Below are 20,152 nucleotides of genomic sequence, written 5' to 3'. Positions count from 1 at the left end.
GCACATGTTGGTGGAGACAATGAGCAGGGCGGAGATGGCAGGCGTGGAACAGAGCCAAGAGGGAGACTGCCCGGGGTCCCAGCGCCAGAGTCCTGGCTGGGCAGATTTCCAGGCTTCCATTTGGCCCGCACCTCTGGTGGGAGTAACGTGTTGCCTTTAGCTCAGGCCCCTGACTCTTGCTATACCAGGGCCCCCAGTGATCCACATTCAGGAAAAAGAGGACATCGGGCTCCAATCTATCTTAGGGGTCAATGATGAGGCACAGGAAAAATGGGAAGCCAGAGAAGGTTCCAAAAGTGTCGGTGGTGCTCTAAGCACACGGTGGGGGGTGGGAGCTTGGCCTGAGGACTAGGTTGCCAAGTCCATGGTGTCCTTGCCTGGCTGACCCCCTCAGCCGTCTCTGGAGTGCAAGGCCTCACCCTGGGGCCCGGTCACCATGTCCTCACGTGGGTAACCCGATGGTCCTGGGGTCTGTGAGGGACTGCTCGCTCTGTCCCCGCAGTGGCCGGCTCTGCCAGCTGTGGGCAGAAGCGGGGGTGGGGGGGAAGAGGGCTTGTCTTAGGGGGCCAGGATGGGGGGGGCGCTGTCGCTGCACTGCCCCCTCCTCGCTGCATACCTTGCCCACAGCTGAGCAGCTGGGAGGCTATTTATAAAGGCGGGTGAGATCAGCGGGCCGAGGCTATAAATGCTCTGGCCAAGGCCGGGCCCCACAGGAGCAGCCCCCGGGGCGCCGGAGCTGCAGGCCGCGAGGCCAAGATGAGTGCCAGTGCTGGCGGTGGTGGCAGGGACAGTGTCGGCAGCAGCAGCAGGTAGGGCTCGGCCTGGGCGCCTGGGGCCCCTGGCGCCTCATACGCTCACTGCCCGCCCGACCCACCCACAGCTCACAGACCTCCTGTGGGCCCGAGTCCTCGGGCTCTGAACTAGCTCCCGCTGCGCCAGTGCCGCGGATGCTGCAGGCGCTGCTGGGCTCTGACGACGAGGAGCAGGAGGACCCCAAGGACTACTGCAAGGGTGAGGCCTGGCCTGGGGTGTAGGCGGCCAGGAGCTCCCATGGGGGGAATGGGACAGCCCAGGGAGAGGGTGCTGGTGTCAGTCCACGTGGGCCAGGGTGCCAGCAGGGTGATGCCCCCCACCGGTCTTTATTGGCTCCCTGCCCCCAGGTGGCTACTACCCCGTGAAGATTGGCGACTTGTTCAATGGGCGGTACCATGTGGTGCGCAAGCTGGGCTGGGGCCACTTCTCCACCGTCTGGCTCTGCTGGGACATCCAGTGAGTGTCCCCTTTGCCCCCTGGGGCCCAGTGCCGGCTGGGATCCTGCCTTTGGGCTTGGTTGGGGCCACTATGATGTCCCCATGTGTCTGGCCGGGGCTAGCAGCTGACTTGGGTCTCGGCGTTGCAGGCGCAAGCGCTTCGTGGCCCTGAAAGTAGTGAAGAGTGCAGGGCATTACACGGAGACAGCTGTGGATGAGATCAAGCTCCTGAAATGTGTGAGGCGCCTCCCCTACTGACTCCCAGCTCCCGGGGAGCTGCCTGGGGCCTGGCAATGTGGGTGCAGGCCTGCAGGGGCTTCTGGGGCGGGGCGGAACTCCCAGAAGGGCGGGCTCCAGGTGGCCCTGCCCAAGTGGGAGGAACTGGAGGAGCCAGCGAGGGCAGGGCCAGCGGCCTGCCTTCCAGCAGGCCCCTGGAGTGGGAGAGGGGTCTGCCACCCCGGGAGCAGCTGGTGAGGGGCAGGTTGGAGCCATCCGTGGCCCTTTGGCCTTTGCTCCAGGTCCGAGACAGTGACCCCAGTGACCCCAAAAGAGAGACCATTGTCCAGCTCATCGATGACTTCAGGATCTCAGGGGTTAATGGAGTCCGTATCCTTTGCAGGCTGATCAAAGCCCCATGGCAGCACAGGCGCCCGCTTGTGACTTCCCAGCTGCTAGGGCCTCAGTTTGCTGATCTGCATGATGACCCTTGTCTTCAAAATACCCTCACTACTTCGTTATGGGGCACAGTGGGTAACCATGTTGCTAAGTTACCCCCAAATGGCAGGGCCCACCACGTCTGCGGCGTACCTGGGCGTAAGAGGGGCTGGTCTGAGAGTCCTGCTTCTCCAGTGCCCTCTCCCTAGGATGACCACAGATGTACCATCCCAACTGGCATATCTGAGAATTACAGGGGCACTGTGACCACCAGGCCCACCAGGCCCAGCTCCTCGACCCCAACTGATGGGGGGTGGAGCCTGTGCCCAGTTGCGCGCCTGCCAGCCACCCTTCACTCCAGTCCCAGATGTGTGCATGGTCTTAGAGGTCCTGGGCCACCAGCTCCTCAAGTGGATTATCAAGTCCAACTACCAGGGCCTGCCTGTGCCATGTGTGAAGAGCATTGTGAGGCAGGTGAGCACCCCCTAGCCCACGGGAACAGCACTGGGAGGCAGCCTGGGTACGGCTGGTGGAGCTCAGGAGGGGCTGTCTCCAGGTGCTCCACGGCCTAGACTACCTCCATACCAAGTGCAAGATCATCCACACAGACATCAAGCCTGAGAACATCCTGCTGTGTGTGGGTGACACCTATATCAGGCGCCTGGCTGCTGAGGCCACGGAGTGGCAGCAGTCAGGGGCACCGCCCCCATCCCGCTCCACAGGTACTAGAGCTGTATGGGGCTGGGGCTGGCCTGCGGGTCTCAGCCCCTGCCTGAGTCTCTGTTCCTTTCTTTCTACCCCTCCCCCCGGTGCCCCTCCTTCCCCCCCCACAGTCAGCACTGCCCCCCAGGAGGTCTGGGTAAGTTGGGATACCCCTCTTTTCCTGTGCCTCATCTCCCCATGTCCTCAGAGCTCGCCTCCTCAGCCTCCCTGCCCTCCGCAGCACTCTTGCATTTCCAAAAGGCTGGGCAGCCCAGATGAGGGTGATACATGTGGCGGGTCACATGCCCCAACCTGCCCTTGGTGGCTGCTAGAGTCACCACTGCCTCAGTGTGAGGACATCGCATCTTGCACTGGGAGGGACCAGGGCTGCCCCCAGAGGAAGCAGGCACCCAGTCAGATGCAGGCCCATCCGTTCCTCCCTAACCTTGAGGTTTGAGGAGTGGGGGCAGGAGGGAAGGCAGGAGGTGGGTGAGAGGCTGGTGCCAAGGAGTGTTCTGGAAGAAGGATGTGCCACATTCCGACATCTGTGCGAGCCCTGGGGCCCAGAGGCATTGTCCCCTGTGGAGTGGTAGGCCACAGGCAGAGGTCCCAGCTGGTCAAGGAATAGGCGACAGGAACCCTGGGGTGACCCTGGCTCTAACAGCAGCTGGGTAAGCTGTCGAAAAACAAGAGGAAGAAGATGAGGCGCAAACGGAAACAACAGAAGCGGCTGCTGGAGGAGCGGCTGCGGGACCTGCAGAGGCTGGAGGCCTTGGAGGCAGCTGCCCAGGCTGAGGGTGAGGGGCCGGAGGGGCCCCCCACCCTGGGGCTGTTGAGCGCGGGCCGCCAGGGCTTCGACTCACACACCACCTCTGCCCCTCTCCCCAGACTCTAGCTCAAGACTAGAGGGGGGCAGCGGCTCTACCTCTTCTTCCGGTTGCCACCCTGGAGGGGCCCGGGCCGGCCCCTCCCCAGCCTCCTCCTCCCCTGCCACGGGGGGCGACCGCAGCCTCAGCCCCGGCTCCCAGACCTCAGGCTTCTCCGGCTCCCTTTTCTCTCCCGCCTCGTGTTCCATCCTCTCAGGCTCTTCCAACCAGCGGGAGACTGGGGGCCTCCTGTCGCCCAGCAGTAAGCCGGGCAGGGCCAGCGGGTGGCAGGCAGGCGGGGCGGGAAGCGGCCAGGCTAGCTCAGTCTCTCCCTTCTCTTCCTTCCTCAGCACCGTTTGGTGCCTCGAACCTCCTGGTGAACCCCCTAGAGCCCCAAAATGCAGACAAGATCAAGATCAAGATCGCAGACCTGGGCAACGCCTGCTGGGTGGTATGAACGTGCCTCGGAGCAGAGCTAGGTGCCCTGCCGTGAGGGTGGAGGCACAGGCCCACTCCCAGAAGCCCTAACCTGGGCCTGCGAGGCACTCGATCGATCATTTGTTCAGTGAGGGCTCACTCAGCAATCCACTTGAGCAGACCCCACGGTCTGCCTCGTGCCACAGACCCAGACCTGAGCCCAAACCTGCATAGGTCCTTAAGTCTTGCCCAGCCAACAGAACCAGGCCCATGGCAAGGGGTGGGGAGCCACTGGGAAGAGGCCAGCCTCTGCCTCAGATCGCCTGGCTAGTTCCCCTTGGGACTTCTGGGGACTCTGAGGCTCAGAACAAGCCCCACTGAGCTCCTTGGGTGCATGGCCCAGAGGAGGTGGGAGATGAGTGGGGTCTGGTGGGGGTAGGCCAGCTGTGGCCCCAGCTCCTCCCCAGGGCTCTGCTTGCCTCCAGCACAAGCACTTCACCGAGGACATCCAGACGCGGCAGTACCGGGCCGTGGAGGTGCTGATAGGTGCCGAGTATGGGCCCCCGGCTGACATCTGGAGCACGGCGTGCATGGTAGGCCTGAGCGTCCCCCAGCAGGGGCCAGCCTGCCGGCCAGCAGCTTCACCTTCTCCTCCTTCCAGGCGTTCGAGTTGGCCACCGGTGACTACCTATTCGAGCCCCACTCTGGAGAAGACTACAGTCGTGATGAGGGTAGGGGAGGCACACACTGGGCTCGGCCTCGGGGCCTCCCGGCCTCCCAGCTGCCTCCCAGCCTCCTCTCTGTCCACAGACCACATCGCCCACATCGTGGAGCTCCTGGGAGACATCCCGCCCGCCTTCGCCCTCTCAGGCCGCTACTCCCGGGAGTTCTTCAACCGGAGAGGTGAGGCTGAAGGGCTCGGGCAGCCTGGGTGCACAGGGTAGGGCCGGGACCTTGGGTTCTGAAGGAGGGGAACACAGACCTGGAGCCGGAGGCCGTGCTGCCAGAGCTTAACGTGAGGCCTGCCGCCGCCCCAGGAGAGTTGCGGCACATCCACAACCTCAAGCGCTGGGGCCTGTACGAGGTGCTCGTGGAGAAGTACGAGTGGCCCCTAGAGCAGGCCACGCAGTTCAGTGCCTTCCTGCTGCCCATGATGGAGTACATCCCCGAAAAGCGGGCCAGCGCAGCGGACTGCCTCCAGCACCCCTGGCTCAACCCGTAGGCCCTGCCGGCCGCTGCCCCAACCTCCCCCTCTAGGTGCCTTCAGGGAACGTGGGATGACTCCTGTCACCCTGCAGAGGCTGCCCTCCCCTCCCCTGCAGGTGTAAGCTTTCACACTGCCCGTGGAGGGCAGACAGATGCTGGGGCCAGGCCCACCCCGCAGAATTTGTTCTGCCCCAATCCTCACAGAGGGCCATGTGAGTGACAAGTGCACGTGTTTCTTTTCTTAATAAAGTGTGAGCTCAAACACCAGTGTCCGAGAGTGACAGAAGCGCACAGCCGAGGGCTGGGGCAGAAACTAGTTTATTCTGGGTCCACCCAGTGAGCCAGCTGGGGGCCTCTGGGATGCTGGGGGTGGGACAGGGACAGCCTAGGCTTCCATGGCACGGCCGTTCTTGATGCGGATGTGACGGATGATGTCCTGGATGGCTTCTGACGTAGTGCCCTGGCCCCCAATGTCCGGGGTGTGTATCTGCGGGAGACGGCCAAACCTGAGCACCCACCAGGGACCACCAACACCGGATCCCTACCCTGCAGGAGGCCCAGGGCTGCCCGCTGTCGCTCATGGCTTGCTGGGGCTGGAACTGCCACCAGAAGGGCAGTGGTACCAGCTAAGGCCCAGAAGCCCTACCCTACCTGGTACCACCCTCCCCTTGGGGGCAGCAGGAAGTGCCAGGTCACCATGTCCAGCCTCTCAGATGTCACACCAGCTCAACCTGGGCTGGAAGACGGGTTTTGGGGGAGTAGGGGAGGCAGAGGAGGGGAGCAGAGGAGCCTCACGTTTTCATTGTCCATGGACGCCAAGACGGCCTTGCGGATGGAGGTGGCGTAGGAGTGTAGCCTACGGAAGGAGAGCGGCCTTCAGTTGTTGGGGCCCAGGGGGCTGGCTGGGCGCTGACGGCCGCGGAGCCAGAAGCCACTTACTTGAGGTGGTCCAGCATCATGCAACTGGCCAGCAGGGTAGCTGTGGGGTTGGCAATGTTCTTATTGGCGATACTCTTGCCTGTGTTCCTTGTAGCCTGGAAGAGGCAAGACGATGGAGGGGGTGGCGAATGTAAGAGTGTAGGGGGTAGGATTCCATTCATGTGAAGTGTCCATCCAGACAGGCAAATCCAGAGACAGAAAGCGGATTAGTGGGTGCCAGGGGCTGGGGGAAGAGGCGTGGGGAATGCTTGCTAATGGGAACAGGGTCTCCTTGAGGGTAATGGAAATGTTCTAGAACTAGACAGAAGTGATGGTTACACAACACTGGATGTGCTTAACATCCCTGAATTATTCACTTTCAAATGGTTTCACTCTATGTTATGTGGCTTTCACCTCAATTTTTTTTAAAACTAAAGACTTAAAAGAAACCAACAAATGGATCAATAAAATGTGGTCTATCTATAGGATGGACTATTGTTCAGCCCTAAAAAGGAATGAAGCACTGACACACGCTGCATGAATCAACCTTAAAAACATTACGCTCAGTGAAAGGAGCCACATATAACAGGCCACATAGTGTATGATTCCATTCATATAAAATATCTGGAACAGGCAAATTCATAAGACAGAAATTAGATAATGGTTGGGGCAGCCGGTTAGCTCAGTTGGTTAGAGTGCGGTGCTCTTAACAACAAGGTCCCCGGTTCGATCCCCACAGGGGCCACTGTGAGCGGCACCCTCCACAACTAGATTGAAACAATCACTTGACTTGGAGCTGACGGGTCCTGGAAAAACACACTTAAATAAATAAATTTTAAAAAAAGAAATTAGATAATGGTTGCCAGGGGCTGGTGAGGGAGATGGAAAGTGACAAAGAAACTCCCATCATTCTTTTTGGAATGATGAAAATGTTCTGGAATTAGATAGTGGTGATGGTTCAACAACTCTGAATATTCAAAACCCCCGTGAATTGTACACATCTGAAGGGTGAAGTGGATGGTACATGACCTATAGCTCAGAAAGGTCAGCAGCCTGGGCACCGCCAGCAGCACTCACCGTCTCAAACACAGCGTACACATGGCCATAGTTGGCCCCAGCCACAAGGCCAGGGCCCCCGACCAGCCCTGCACAGACATTGTTGACGATGTTGCCATAGAGATTAGGCATCACCATGACATCGAACTGCTGGGGATGGGACACCAGCTGCAGGGCAAGGAGAGGGCGGACAAGAGCTTGAGCACAGGAAACTCAGGGTGTCCAGGGCAGGTGGCCCCACAGCCGGGCAGGGTAACTACCTGCATGGTGGTATTGTCCACGATCATACTCTCAAAGGTGATCTGGGGATAACACGCTGCCACTTCCTTGCAGCACTGGAGGAAGAGACCATCGCCCAGTTTCCTAGGGGGGTGGGATACAGGATACTAGCTCGGCCACTGTAACAGTCAGATGGAAGGATGGGCTACGCAGATGGCCACGGAAGGCTGGGTTCTAACGTCTAGCCAGTCCAAGTGCAAAACGGGCAGAATCCCGCTCTACCTCCCCCAAGTGTGCACTGGGAAGGGTCCGTGGCTGGGAGACGAGCAACAGGGCACAACCCTGCATGTGGCCCCTTAGTGGGTGGCCGGGGTCTGGGACCCCAGGTTCCTGAGAGCAGGCCCAGGCAGCCTGCTCCAGGCAGGCACTTGAGGGCTGCTGGCAGAATGGACAAACGCATCGCGGGGCGAGGGACATACATAATATTGGCTTTGTGCACAGCCGTCACTTTCTTGCGCCCTCTCTCCTGGGCCAGTTTGAAGGCGTATTCGGCAATGCGCAGGGACTTGGCTTTGGTGATGATCTTCAGGCTCTCCACCACTCCTGCCACGCTCTGAGAAGGGGAGAGGGAGACGAGACCTGGGTCCTGCCCCAGCCTGGCGTCTAGCACAAGCTTTGCCTTGACTTTCCATAGCCTTCTTGGCCGCTGACACTGGCCGGGCTCATCCCCAGCCCCCATGAGCCGAGAGGGTCGGGGGGTAGCCTGGGCCTGACTCACCTCATGTTCCAGGCTGCTGTACTCGCCCTCTGTGTTTTCCCGGACAATGAGAATATCTATGTCCCTGTGCCGGGTCACCACTCCTGGCAGGCTCTTACAGTGGATGACATTGGCATAGAGGTCCAGGCTGGTGCTGAGGGCACACAGAGAGAGGCAGCCAGCCAGTGCCTTGCTAGCCCACCACACCCTGGCCAAACCCCCACTCCATGCACTTGGCTCTCACCGAAGGATGTTGTTGCGGGATTTGTGGGATGGTGGCAGGTTATGGTTTGTTTCGATATTGCCTGCAGGACGGAAACAAGACAGGCAGTCTGGAGATGGGACCCCAGGCTCAGCTGTGCCACCCCATTCCCCTTCCTGACCCAGGGAATGTGCACCAGGAGCAGCTTCAACCAGAGAAGACGGCTTTCGGCAGCAGAAATACTTCCTTCACAGAACACTAGAGTAACTTCCAACGTAAGCGCCATGAAGGCGGGGGTGGTGCGTGTGCGTTCGCTTCACTGATGGGTTCTGAAGACCTAGCAGAGCACCTGCCACATAGCAGACACTCCGTGAATACTGAATGAATACATGAACGAATGAACAAGCAAGGCTTGGCAGCTGACCGGAGGTCTTGCCAGACTCTGGCAGGGGAACATTAAGACAGGGTCTGCCTGGATACAAAAGTCACCACTCCTGCTGATTACCGGGCTGGTACCAGCAAGAAGACTAGAGGTACTACCGGAGCTGCATCAAGGCACCACACAAGCCGCAGCTCAGGGGCAGGCAAGAGCTGCCTAGAAAAAAAGAAAAAACACAGCTTGACCTTGGCTGGACCTAGGGCACCAAGACCAAGGGCAGCCACGGGGAAAAGGCAGTCGGAGGGTGCTGGGTACTGGAGGCCTTTCTCACGTCCACCGGGGTTACCAACCCCTCCGAGTCATGCCCTGCCTTCATCCAGAGTGCCTCAGGCACCGTGGAGTTGGCACGTCAGCCCTTCCACTGGACAGCTGGGGTGTGGGTCTCTACCCAGCTTCACCTCTGCTCATGCACTACTCACTCCAAGCAGTTGATAGGCTCAAGTTTGCAGAATGAGTGATGGAAACAGTTTAAGAACCTGGACATAACTAAGGCAAACTCAGAAGGGGCTAGGATTCCTGTCTGTAACATCCATCGCTGTGCCAGCTGGATCCAAGGCAGCAAGCCAAGTTTGAGAACTGTCTCTGTGACATTTAGTTTGTGAAGACAGACTCCGAGGGTCAAAGCTGACCCTAGCAGAGAGGGCTGCTTCAGGAGGGAAGACGGTGGAAGGCAGCCCATCCTGGACAGGCTCCCACACAGCCTAGGGCCACCGAGATCTCAGAATCTCAGCAGACAGGCCCCAGAAGCTTCTGTCCACTCTCCAAGTACAAGGGTCCTCTCTAGCCAGAAAAGCCCCCCAGTCAGAGCTGTGGAGCCCCAGGGACAAGCATCAGCTCAGAGGTGAAAGAATCATGCACAGCACCTCCTCCTGGCCCAAGCTCACCTTTCAGGGCCACACGGTTCCGACGGATGGCCATGATGGCATTGCGGATGTCCTCTTCATCGGCATTGGAGCTCACGTGCACTTCTTCGAAGTCCACTGGCACACATGCGTGTCTGGGGCAAAGCTGGGTCAGGGCGGCTGGCCCTGGGCTTCCCCTGCGCCTCTTCTAGGGAGCCTATCTGGACCACTGGCTGCAGAGGCAGTTACTGCCTCCTGCAATTGCCCACCCTGACCCGCCTCTGGCTGAGAGGTGACTGGACTCAGCTGCGACAACTGATGGGGACTCGCTTGAACTCCACGACACAGTTAGTAGGACGGGTGCCACCTTCCCCATGCCCATGCCAGCCTGGTGAGATCGCCAGCACCGGGACGAGAGGCTTGGACTTACAGCCCTCCTGCCACTGGCTCACTGGGTGCTTGGGCACTGGGCAAAGTGTCCGGCAGTAGGCTTCTGTCCCTTCCTGCCCCCCCGGCACCAAGTTCTCAGGGTACCCCCCAGCTGGGCCTGCGGCACCACCTTCCCTAGAGGGACAGATGAAGGGGAGGTGGGCCCGGCGGCTCCATACCTGAACACAGACTTGACGTGCAGCATGAGCTCTGGCCCAATGCCGTCTCCTGGGATCATGGTGACCGTGTGCCGTCCACCATACTTAGCCGATGGAGGCTGGAAGGAGGGACAGGGTCAAGGCGGACCTTTAGTTCCCTTGTGCCCGCCAGCACTGACCCGGTGGGCCAGCCAATCGTGAGGTGCCAGTTTGGGGTACCTGAGCTCTGAGTCCCACCCCATCCCAGACAGGGCGGCTCACAGGGGCTCCCTGATTAGGAGGACAGCAGCAGCAGCAGCCCCTGCCCCCGCCTGGACTTGGGTCAATCCCAAAGCAACTAAAAGCCCCAAATCTAACAGGCAGATGAGAATACTCACAATTGTTTGTTGCTAGAGGGTTGACAGGAAGGAAGAAGACGGATCAGCCAAGGTTGAAGGAACAAGGCTGTGCCTTTTCCCTGGGGATACTTGCTGTCTAGCACAGTTCAGGTAAGGAGGTAAGGAGGGGTGGGTGACCTTTGGAAACCGCACCACAGAGGAAAGGACACGGAGGGCCAGGGAGCAAAGAGGCATGGCACACACGTGAGCACACGCACACATGTACACATACGTGCACACACCCCCCACGCACACAGATATACACACGTGCAAGTACACACACCCCGTGCACACACACAAACCTGGGCGGGTACTTACTGAGAAGCTCCTCCAGGGGGCCTCGTGGGCACCCAGAACCTGACAAAGAGAACCCAGATGCTAATGGTGTTGTCCAGCCCAGAAAGTCAATTTGGCCAGGAAGTGCGACCGTCCCGCTGTGCCCAGACAGGCCCCGCATGTCGCCCCGCCCACTTCACCTGTGTACGCTGTCAGGCGAACAACAGCACTCAGCGCATGCCCAAACAAATGGCTCCAGAGCCCCATTTCCCACGGACCGGTCTGCGGCACGTGAAGAATCATCATAATCCTTTATCCCTCCTTCAGCTCCATGGGCAGTTTTTTAAAAAATGTTTGTCTCCCTCCCCTCCTGTAGTTGTTTCTGATTCTTTTTTGGCCAATTATTCCTCCAAAAGTGCAGGGGAAAATCCAACCATTTTTAGAAAAATAACAGACACCAATCTTTTGGAAGGCTTTAATAAAGGATTGCAAAACTGCTTCATGGCCTACAAGGAGGACAAATGTCCCCAACCTCAACTCGGAAACAGCCACATTTCGCCACATCGGTGCCATGCCCGACAGCTTCAGAGCAAAAGCCATTGAGCCAAATAGGACAGGTGCTGAGAAGTGACTAAGCTGGAGTCCCCACATTGTCCTTGAAGAAGCCCCTGTCCCAGGGAGGGGCCCGCAGACTTTCCTCCCTGCTGTGTCTCATCCGGGAACACATCTGGGTGTCCCTCAATCCAAAGAGGCAGGGGCAGAGCCAAGGTCCTCCTTGTCCCTTGGGGATGCCCTGCCACTTTCCTCCTGCAGCAGCAGCAGAGCATTCCAGCCAATGGCAGAGTCACCGTGGCCATTTCTCAAAGAGCTGTGCCTTCCTGCTAGGAGTCTAGAAAGTTCAGGCAGAGGCTGATGGTCCCCGTCTGGGTCTCCTGGCCAGTATTCACAAGGCACGCACTAGCATGAGCACTGGCAGCACAGGTGTGCCACTCACGCACCCAAGCCAGGGGCCAGGAAGGACGTGATTGCTAGGACAAGACGCGCCGGGAGTATCTGCTGGTCCATGTGGCTCCTGGGTCTTCAGCCACAGGCACACTCAGGGCTTTTCTGTTTTCCTCCTAGTACTTGTCAGTATCTGGATTCATCTTATTTGTAGGCTCTTGATACAAACGTGTGGGAGGCAGCTTAGACTGCTCTTCCTCCAGGAAGCTTTCCCTGATGCCCTAAGCCTGCTGAGCTGTCCCCTCTAGGCTTCCAAAGTCCTACCTCAATTCCTATCCCTCCAATCACAAATCTCCCTAGGTTGTCACTGCCCTGCTCCCTGCCCAACCCCTAAGCCCTGGAAAGTGGAGGCCATGTCTGTCTAGTCCCCTACTATCACCCCAAGAACCAGCACAATACCTGGCCCAGAACTAGGACACAATTTCCTGAGTGAATGAGCACTTGAGAAAACGAAGGAAGAGATGGAGGGCTTTGGGGCCAGGGAGACCTCAGTCCAAATCCACATCACTACTCTTGGCAGCAAACAGCTAACCTTGCTCAGCTTCCTGTCCTCACCTGAAATCCACAGAACAGAGGGGCCTACCTCACAGGCCAGTATTCAAGGCTGGTGTCCCATGGGGGGGATGCTGGGTTGACCCCTACAGCTCCTGGCAGTAATTCCTCCTGGGCTTCAGCCCTCTGAAGTTCACTGGCACTGGACAGGTAACTCAGGTGGGGTGGTGAGCCAGTACTTGCACCAGGCCTGGCTCTGCATCTCTGCAACCTCCCTCTCCCGCCTTGGATCACATCACCACCGCCAGGGCTAAACCTCTCCCTCACCTGGTCCTTATGCTAGATGTTCCTTTGGGCTTTGACCAAAGGCCCAGAGAACTCTCAGGATAGAGACTTCCCTGACCTTGCTCTGGACAGATGCAGGCACCTTCCTTCAGAGGTTGCAAAGGTTCTGCCTCACATCCAGGCTACCCATCAGAGGAGCTCGGTAGGAGACAGGATGGGACATATGTATAGGCTCCCCGCTCATTCGTCAAGTAGGAAGGTGGACTATCAGCCCTCATCCTTTGATGGTGTCACGGAAAGAAAAGGAGTGCAGGGAGGTATGAGTTCCCGCCAAAGGGCCCACCCGCCATAGCTTAGTGAGCCTTCTCTCTTCAGCATGTTTTCCCACAAGGTCCCAATTAGTGTGACCAAAGATCTGAGATTCACCTCTAAAGCTTGCCATACCCAAGCCAACCAGTCTCAGGGCAAGGCAGTGCCTGGCCACCAACTGTTCACAGCCCCCTATGGCCACCCCAACATGAACACAAGCACACAAATAGGGAGGTCAGGGAGGAGATAAATGTCTTCACCAAGACCCCATGGGAGCCCCGCTGCCAGTTGTCAGGGCCTCTGGAAAGCCTCTCATCAGCAAGGTGAGAGAAGTCAGCATTGTAAACAGAATTTCATAAAGCATAAGCTGTTACAAGACCATCTTCCCCAGGGACCAGAGAGGGGGAGCATGGCAGGAGATGTGTCCAAAAGGAGTGTCAACAAAGTTGCAGGGTTCTGGAAGGTCAGAGTTAGCTGGATCCTTTGAGACAGAGAAACTGAAGCCCGGATGGAGGAGGGGCTGGCCTAAGGCCACACAGTGGGTCAGTGGGGTAGCTAGGCCTGGAGAGCCTATCTCTTGTCCTCCAGGCCAGTCCTGGCTCGCTGCTGCTACACATGGTTTCCAATCCACCCAGGGACTAAATTATCCTCACTTAAGTGTGTAAGGAGAGAGCAATCGGAGTTGAATAACCAAGATCCTAAACGGAGAACTCCCAGAAGCCTCCTACCCCGCCAGCCACAGAAACCCTAGCTCCCTCCCATTCCAGGCGCCTGCGGGGGGGGGCGGGGGACTGGGGCTATAAGAATGTCAGAGGCGGGTGTTTGGGGGCGCTGGCAAAATCTGATTCGACATCTCCCCTGGGATATGTGGCCAAGCAGTCCACAAGTGGAAAATCCTAGCAGGAACATCGGCCGGGAACAGGATTCCCAAGGCAGCAAAAACAAGGGGACTAAAACACGTGATAGCCTTGGGAGGGGTCCCACAAGGACACTGGAGAGGTGACACTTGAGCCACAGCGGCCCACTCTCCCCATCTGTATGGAGCTCCCCCCCACAAGATGAAGACCCCCGGGGAAGCCCGACCAAGGCCACATTTGGCCAATCTCCTCACTGACAACCAAGGCGGCCAATCAACCCCGGCAAGCAGCCCTCTCCCCGCCCCTCACGGGGCCCACAACCAATCGGGTTCCAGGATGCTCCACGAGCGGAAGACCCCCAGCGAGCGCTGCAGCTGTCCCTGCAACCCGTTCTCCCCTCTCACCTCCCAAGGACGGCAGAGGAGTGCTGGCCTGAGCACTGCCTTCGCAGAGCCGCCGAAAGCCTTCGCCACCTTCAGCGCCATGATGGAAAATGAGAAACAAAGAACGTCCCGGCTACGCAGACACCGCTCTCGCGAGAGTTCAGAAGAGCGCAGTCCTTGGAGTGGGTCCGCCAGTGCGCACGCGCGCGGCGCTCTGGTTCCCACGCCCCCTTCCGGCTCTGGGAGCGCCCCTGCCGCCATCTTGGGGGCGCTTAGCTGGTCCCCTAGTCCGGGGAGGGGACACGTCAGTGCCGCCAGCGACGTCACAGGGCCGCCCGGCCCGCCGGCGCCTGATTGGCTGCCACGACCTCTTACGCGTCGCGCTTCCTCGTCTGCCCCTCGTGTTCTGTGAAGTCGCTCCCTTTTTACCTCGGCAGAGAAGAGGCGATGGCGGCGCTGGCATCTCTCGGCGCCCTGGCGCTACTCCTGCTGTCCGGCCTCTCCTGCTGCTCAGGTAGCGGCCTGGCCGGAGCTCGTTTCTGGCGAGCTTCTCTCCCACGACTGGTGGTGCGTGGCGGGGAGGAGGGATGCGGGGGAAGCCGGGATCTGGGCCTTTTTCCTCCAAGAGGCAGGTGGCCTCGGGGCGCGACGACCAAAGCCACCACGCACTCCTGCACCACACACGTTTACCCAGCAGCCCGGCTGCAGGAAGAAACAGATAAATCTTTTCCACCGTCTGCTCCTGCGAGAAAGAGTCCTAGAGCCTCTCCCGTGCGCCCGGCCCCCATCTCCAGTAGGGAAAGTAACACACGTCCCTGCTCCCTTTCCCGGAGCTCCCGGTCTCGGAGGAGGGTCGGACAGGAGCAAAGCTCTGCAGTGCAGGGTGATCGGGGCGAGAAACTGGGCTGGTGGAGAGGAGCCACCTAACCCGGTGCGGTGGGGCCAGGCCTCCCTGGGAAGGGAGGTCTAAGTGAAGAAAGTGAGCAGGGATGGCCCAGGCAGAGTGGCCATGAACGGAGGGCCTAGAGTGCCAGGTCAGACTGTTGACTTTTCCCCTGAGGCCCTGATGCATCCTTAAAGCGCTCTTCAGCAGAGCTGAGCCAGTCAGATCAATTGACATTGTTGAGATATTCTTAACTCCTACTGGCAGGGTTGAGCTCAGACTAGTCCAGAAGTGTGCCGGGGAGGAGGTCCTTGCAGGAGCCAGTGTGGGGTCTGGGGAGGGGCTGATTTCTGCACATTCACTTTACCTGACCTACTTCAGGCCAGCACCCTTGGTGCCCGGAGTGTTTCACCAGCCTAACTGGCCTTCCTGCCTGCACCCTTCTCACCTCCTCGAATTTCCCACGCTGTAGCCAGTGATGTCTGGAAATGACAAACCTTGTTGTAAAGCCCTTTGGTGCTCCACAGTGTCCACAGGAAAAAGGCCAAACTTGGCAGGGCACAAAAGGATCTGCAGGATGTGGCTCCTGAGAACCACCCCCAACAGTGTTCCCAGGCATCTTTCCACTGTCCAGATCCAAAGCTGCAACCTAAGGCATGGCTCTGCCAGGACACCACATTTGGAGAGCAGTTGGCTGAGAACTTTACCACTGGTAGCATTTGCTTGATGCTCTGTGACTTAGGTGCTACCCTTCTTTCTCTAGCCTCTAGCAGTGTGGAGATGACTAAGGCAGCATTCTTTCTCTGAGGGCAGCCCTGTTCAAGGAGACAAGTTGTGCTTCTGGATCTAGAACCTCTCCTGTTTCTTTCCCTTGGGAAACAGGTCTAGTGTTGGCCTTCTGTCAACTGTGGCTGGGGGCAGAGACCCTTTCCTTCATGTCAAAAGCCCACGTGCGTTGCCAACAGCACCGTGTTTGGTGTCTGCGGAGGACATCCCCTCAGTAAACTGTCAGGGACGTGCATGGCTCTGAATTGAGGTCAGCCTGGCTCCCTGGGCTTCTAGGGTGCTATAGTCCGGAGCAGGTTACAGCCCCAAACCATTGCATGGCTTCCCTATCCATATGTCCAGGCACAGACTCAAGGTGTGCAGTGAATCCATCCAGCCCCGCATACAGACTCCCCTGTCCTTTCGTCCTTGCATTGAGGTTCCACCTCTACAAAGCCTTCCCGCTGCACCTTTGATTAGATCTGTCCTCCCACATCCCACCTGGCAGGGTCTGAAGGGCCTCAGCTGATGAGGTGTGGGAGGGGAGGTCGGCGTGGTTCCTTCTGTCCCCCAGCCCAGCGTGCACAAGCCAGGCCTTACCCAGGCCCCTCTCTGCCTCCTCCCCACAGCAGAGGCCTGCGTGGAGCCCCAGATCACCCCTTCCTACTACACAACCTCGGATGCCGTCATTTCCACTGAGACTGTCTTCATCGTGGAGATTTCACTAACATGCAAGAATAGGGTCCAGGTGAGGCAGTGGGGGTTCAGCCAGGAGGGTTCAGCGGTGAGAGGCGGGCAGTGAGCCTCCCTGGCAGTTGATGGGGTCGGACCCTGGGGACAGGGAGAATGAGGATTTCGACTCAGAGGTGTAGGAGAGATCAGGGCACACCAAGAACATTCTAGCACGTGTTTCAAGAACATTATCCTAAGCCGCCTTGTGTGCTTTGCTAGGTACACACTTTGCTGTGCCTTGAAAGAATGTACATGGAAGTAAGAAACAGTCAGGGGTCAGCCCTAGGCTCCTGCATCCCTTTTCTGGGTGCTCTTTGCCAAGGTCTGTCCATGTCGGTATTTTGTAATTTTAAGACTGAGCAGACCTGGCCTCGGCCCCTGACCTTAACCTGTATCCCAAAGGCGCAAAGAAGGAAGTTGGACCCTTTTGGGGACAACACTTTTTGGGTGGCTCATTGGGCACCCCCTGACCCCGACACCCCCTTCCAGGCTTAGAGAAATAACAAGCACACAGCAGTCATCCCGCCCTATTCACAGTTAACAGGCTTGCTGTGGGTCAGGGAGGCCAGGCCGTAGGGGGGCTGTGCCCCACCCCGTTGAGGAGACATGGGCATTGACTTTCTGGCAAGGCTCTGGGTTGTGGCAGGCCTGCCTCTGTGGCTCTCACCTGGTGCTCCTTCCAGACTGTAGTCCCCAACTCTGCCTGGCTTCCCTGCCCACAGCACAGTGGGGCTTCTGCCACTGGCCAAATGGGGGATAAAGTGACCCTCCCTTTGTCCCCTCCCCCAGAACATGGCTCTTTATGCTGATGTCAGTGGAAAACAATTTCCTGTCACCCGGGGCCAGGACGTGGGGCGTTATCAGGTAAGGGATACTGCGGTTATTTTAAGGGGTGGCGGGGAAGCCACCAGTTCGCAGGTGTGACTTAAAGCCCTAGAGGTGGCCTGGTCAAGCATGGTCGTCGGGGTTCTTTGTCTTGGGTCACTGGTCGTGGTGCTGTGTTAGCACTGGCAGGGGGGTCGTGCTGTGTCCACTGTGCTCACCCCCTGCCACGCACCCACTCCAGGTGTCCTGGAGCCTAGACCATAAGAATGCCCACGCGGGCACCTATGAGGTCAGATTCTTCGATGAGGAATCATACAGCCTCTTGAGGAAGGTGAGTATCACCTGGGGCTCCACCCAGGCCCACAAGAGGGAGGGTACACCCTGCTTCCATGGCCACCTCCCCTCGACAGTACCTCTTCCTGGAGCTCTGGGCCACTAGGGGCCTTCCTTACAGGGGGCAGGATGGCTGGGTGGGTGCCTTCCTGTCCGCCCACCCCACCTGTGCTTGTACCTTCTGTGTTTCTCCCTTGCATATTTCTCCTCTCTCCTCCCCTCTCCTCCCCTCCCCTCCCCTCCCCTCCCCTCCCCTCTGTTCCCCTCCCCTCCCGTCTCCTCTCCCATGACTCAAGCTGGTACTCCTGCCTCTCGTACCCCACCTCACCTCACCTTGTAGCGCCCCTGACCCTAGTGCCTCCTTTGCAGGCTCAGAGAAACAATGAGGACGTTTCCATCATCCCACCCTTGTTCACAGTCAGCGTGGACCATCGGGTGAGTGGGCTGAAGAGGCTGGCCCTGTTTCAGGGGAAGCGGCGAGCACACAGCAAGCCTTACCCTCTTTGGGGGCTGGGCCATTGTTGCCCAGTGTGTCTCTGCCCCAGAGGAGGGTGACCCGGGCTGGCTGGGGCTGGTTGGCCCCCTCGCCCTCCCCTCCCCTGAACTGGCTTTAGTCTCCTTTTTTACAGGGTACCTGGAACGGGCCCTGGGTTTCCACTGAAGTGTTGGCTGCAGCCATCGGCCTAGTGATCTACTACCTGGCCTTCAGCGCCAAGAGCCACATCCAAGCCTGAGGGCGGCACCCCCAGCCCCCTTGCTTCTTTCAATAAACAGTTTCTGGCTATCACAAGCATTCAGGACACGGTTCCTCGCTTGCACTGTTGCACCTTGCCTTCGGTGCAGGGCAGAGATGCTGGGCGGCCAGCATCCCCTGGTCCACGTGGGCCGTGCAGCCTTGAGCGGATATGGGGCTGAAACTCCCCGGTCTGTGCGTTTGCTTTGCTCTTTGCCATTGCGGGCTCTGTACTTGGCCCCCAGTGCCCCGTGTTTACGTTCTGTTTCCCAGGCGCCTGCACAGCTTTGGGCGGGGCATGGGGTTGCCCCTCCCCCAGCACGTGCTGTCTTCCGGCGGAGGACTGCCTCGTTCTCTTCTGCCCTCGCCCAGCCCCTCTGGCCTGCTGGGCACGGGTCTTTCCATGGCCCGCCCAGGGAAGGGTCCTCTGACCCGTGCCCCTGGGAGGGTAGACAACTGCTTGGCTTCGCCAAAACCCAGCAGCCAGCTCCTGTGTTGGAAGTCCTAGGCTCACGCTCCACTGGTGCCCCTATCTTACTGATGCAGTTGAAGTCGATAACTCGGGGGTGATTATTTCAAGCTCTGTACTCCACCCCCTCCTCTAACCTCCCAGCGTGCTCACTTTATGATGTCATGTGGGACACGACGGTCGAAGGCACAGGAAGGAGATGACCCAGACAGCCACGCTGCTGAGGAGCCCTTTGCTAGCCTCGTCCAGTTTGGCCTTGCACTTTCCCTTCAGTGACCTCTCTCCTCCGGGCACCCGGTGCCCTTGGGACACCAGGCACATGCCTGTGCCTGCTCCAAGCTCCAGGTCAACCAGCAGCCCTCCCGCCCAGCTCAGTTTCACTGCTGCCACCCATGGCTACAGAGGTGGTGAGAGCCCTGGGGTACAAAGGAGCTGCGTGCAAATCACAGGAGTCCTTCCTGTCTGCAAGGTTCAAGTCCCTTTTCAGCAGTGACAGTGCTGACTGGCCGTGGGGGGGTCATTGGGCCCAGCAGCAAGGCCCCTGGCACCCTGGCGCTCGAGTACCCTCGGCTGTTAAGAGGAAGAGAAACAGGGCTGTGCACTCAAAAAGGGTACGCCCAGGACCTACCTGGAAGGGCAGGGGGCTCCTTAGTGCCTGGGCTGTCCTCTGGGGCAGGAGGGCTGGGAGCGTGGAAGGCGGGAGTGGCTTATGACCCAGGACTGCCTGGGGACCTCCAGACTAGGGGACACCAACCTCTCCGTTCCTCAGGATGGAGGCGACTAGCGGGAATGGAGAATGGAGAGGCTCTGGGGAAGAGCTGGGTCATCACCCCCAAAAGCAAGGGTACAGCAGTTGAGGCTGAGAGTGGCCTGAGGACCAAGCCAGGCTAGGGCTGCTGGCTGCTGGGGTTGCTGGATTCCTGAGAAAGACCAGTGGAGGGAGCTCAAGGGGCACCTGCTGGCAGTGATCGGTGCTCCCCTTCATTGCTAAGGAGCAAAGGGAGACGGGTCCTGTGTTCTGCCAACAGCCTGTGCATGGCAGGTGCTTTGGGCCTGGCTGGGCAGGAGGTGAGGCAAGCAGGGTGGACAGTGGCATCTGTGGGCTCCCCAGTTGCTCTTTTTGATCCTGGCTCCACTAACCTGCCTGATGGCAATGGGATCCAACTGTGAAGTCACTGTTTCCAGGGTGTCCGTAGCCAAGGGCTGCCAGCTGTCCTGGCAACACCTCTCCCAGAACCAGTGAGCGCCAATCCCCAGCACTGGCTTTCACTGGGCCCAGGGATCCCAGGTTCCAGGCCCATCCTGGCTCACATCCC

General features: G+C 58.9%; 3 protein-coding genes across 11 annotated transcripts; 2 read left to right on the top strand and 1 right to left on the bottom strand.

The window, feature by feature from the left end:
• Nucleotides 1-683: 683 nt before the first annotated feature.
• SRPK3 (SRSF protein kinase 3) lies at nucleotides 684-5,346 on the top strand. Of its 2 annotated transcripts, none has more exons than XM_033107651.1 (15): nucleotides 684-809; nucleotides 881-1,011; nucleotides 1,161-1,269; nucleotides 1,400-1,487; nucleotides 1,769-1,856; nucleotides 2,272-2,378; nucleotides 2,461-2,626; nucleotides 2,738-2,763; nucleotides 3,274-3,403; nucleotides 3,495-3,734; nucleotides 3,823-3,923; nucleotides 4,375-4,482; nucleotides 4,551-4,620; nucleotides 4,700-4,792; nucleotides 4,927-5,346. In XM_033107651.1, exons 1-15 carry the CDS (start codon nucleotides 757-759, stop codon nucleotides 5,109-5,111), a joined length of 1,695 nt encoding a protein of 564 aa, XP_032963542.1. In that variant the 5' UTR covers nucleotides 684-756; the 3' UTR covers nucleotides 5,112-5,346. The 2 variants fall into 2 exon arrangements, with proteins under 2 accessions (XP_032963542.1, XP_032963540.1); XM_033107649.1 differs by having other exon boundaries at nucleotides 692-809; nucleotides 3,271-3,403.
• Nucleotides 5,347-5,397: 51 nt separating this feature from the next.
• IDH3G (isocitrate dehydrogenase (NAD(+)) 3 non-catalytic subunit gamma) lies at nucleotides 5,398-14,281 on the bottom strand. Of its 3 annotated transcripts, XM_033107624.1 has the most exons (13): nucleotides 14,118-14,276; nucleotides 10,811-10,849; nucleotides 10,493-10,504; nucleotides 10,137-10,234; nucleotides 9,571-9,683; nucleotides 8,290-8,350; nucleotides 8,067-8,199; nucleotides 7,768-7,901; nucleotides 7,330-7,432; nucleotides 7,091-7,237; nucleotides 6,035-6,129; nucleotides 5,891-5,951; nucleotides 5,398-5,582 (listed from the first exon to the last, which is right to left on the bottom strand). In XM_033107624.1, the coding sequence occupies exons 1-13, from the start codon at nucleotides 14,196-14,198 to the stop codon at nucleotides 5,481-5,483; spliced, it is 1,179 nt and encodes a 392-aa protein (XP_032963515.1). In that variant the 5' UTR covers nucleotides 14,199-14,276; the 3' UTR covers nucleotides 5,398-5,480. The 3 variants fall into 3 exon arrangements, with proteins under 3 accessions (XP_032963515.1, XP_032963523.1, XP_032963520.1); XM_033107632.1 differs by lacking the exon at nucleotides 7,091-7,237 and having other exon boundaries at nucleotides 14,118-14,281; XM_033107629.1 differs by lacking the exon at nucleotides 10,493-10,504 and having other exon boundaries at nucleotides 14,118-14,280.
• An 85-nt stretch (nucleotides 14,282-14,366) lies between these two features.
• Nucleotides 14,367-18,427, top strand: SSR4 (signal sequence receptor subunit 4). 6 transcript variants are annotated; one of them, XM_033107639.1, is made up of 6 exons: nucleotides 14,367-14,663; nucleotides 16,319-16,492; nucleotides 17,266-17,340; nucleotides 17,543-17,632; nucleotides 18,004-18,069; nucleotides 18,249-18,427. In XM_033107639.1, exons 1-6 carry the CDS (start codon nucleotides 14,544-14,546, stop codon nucleotides 18,366-18,368), a joined length of 645 nt encoding a protein of 214 aa, XP_032963530.1. In that variant the 5' UTR covers nucleotides 14,367-14,543; the 3' UTR covers nucleotides 18,369-18,427. The 6 variants fall into 6 exon arrangements, with proteins under 6 accessions (XP_032963530.1, XP_032963533.1, XP_032963531.1 ...); XM_033107642.1 differs by having other exon boundaries at nucleotides 14,372-14,610; nucleotides 16,377-16,492; XM_033107640.1 differs by having other exon boundaries at nucleotides 14,372-14,663; nucleotides 18,264-18,427.
• The last annotated feature ends 1,725 nt before the right edge of the window (nucleotides 18,428-20,152 follow it).

Source organism: Rhinolophus ferrumequinum, chromosome X, assembly GCF_004115265.2.
Source record: "Rhinolophus ferrumequinum isolate MPI-CBG mRhiFer1 chromosome X, mRhiFer1_v1.p, whole genome shotgun sequence".
In the NCBI taxonomy this organism is placed as follows: Eukaryota; Metazoa; Chordata; class Mammalia; order Chiroptera; family Rhinolophidae; genus Rhinolophus; species Rhinolophus ferrumequinum.
The sequence above is the reverse complement of the archived record's forward strand: the minus strand, read 5'-3'. Positions and strand labels throughout refer to the sequence as shown.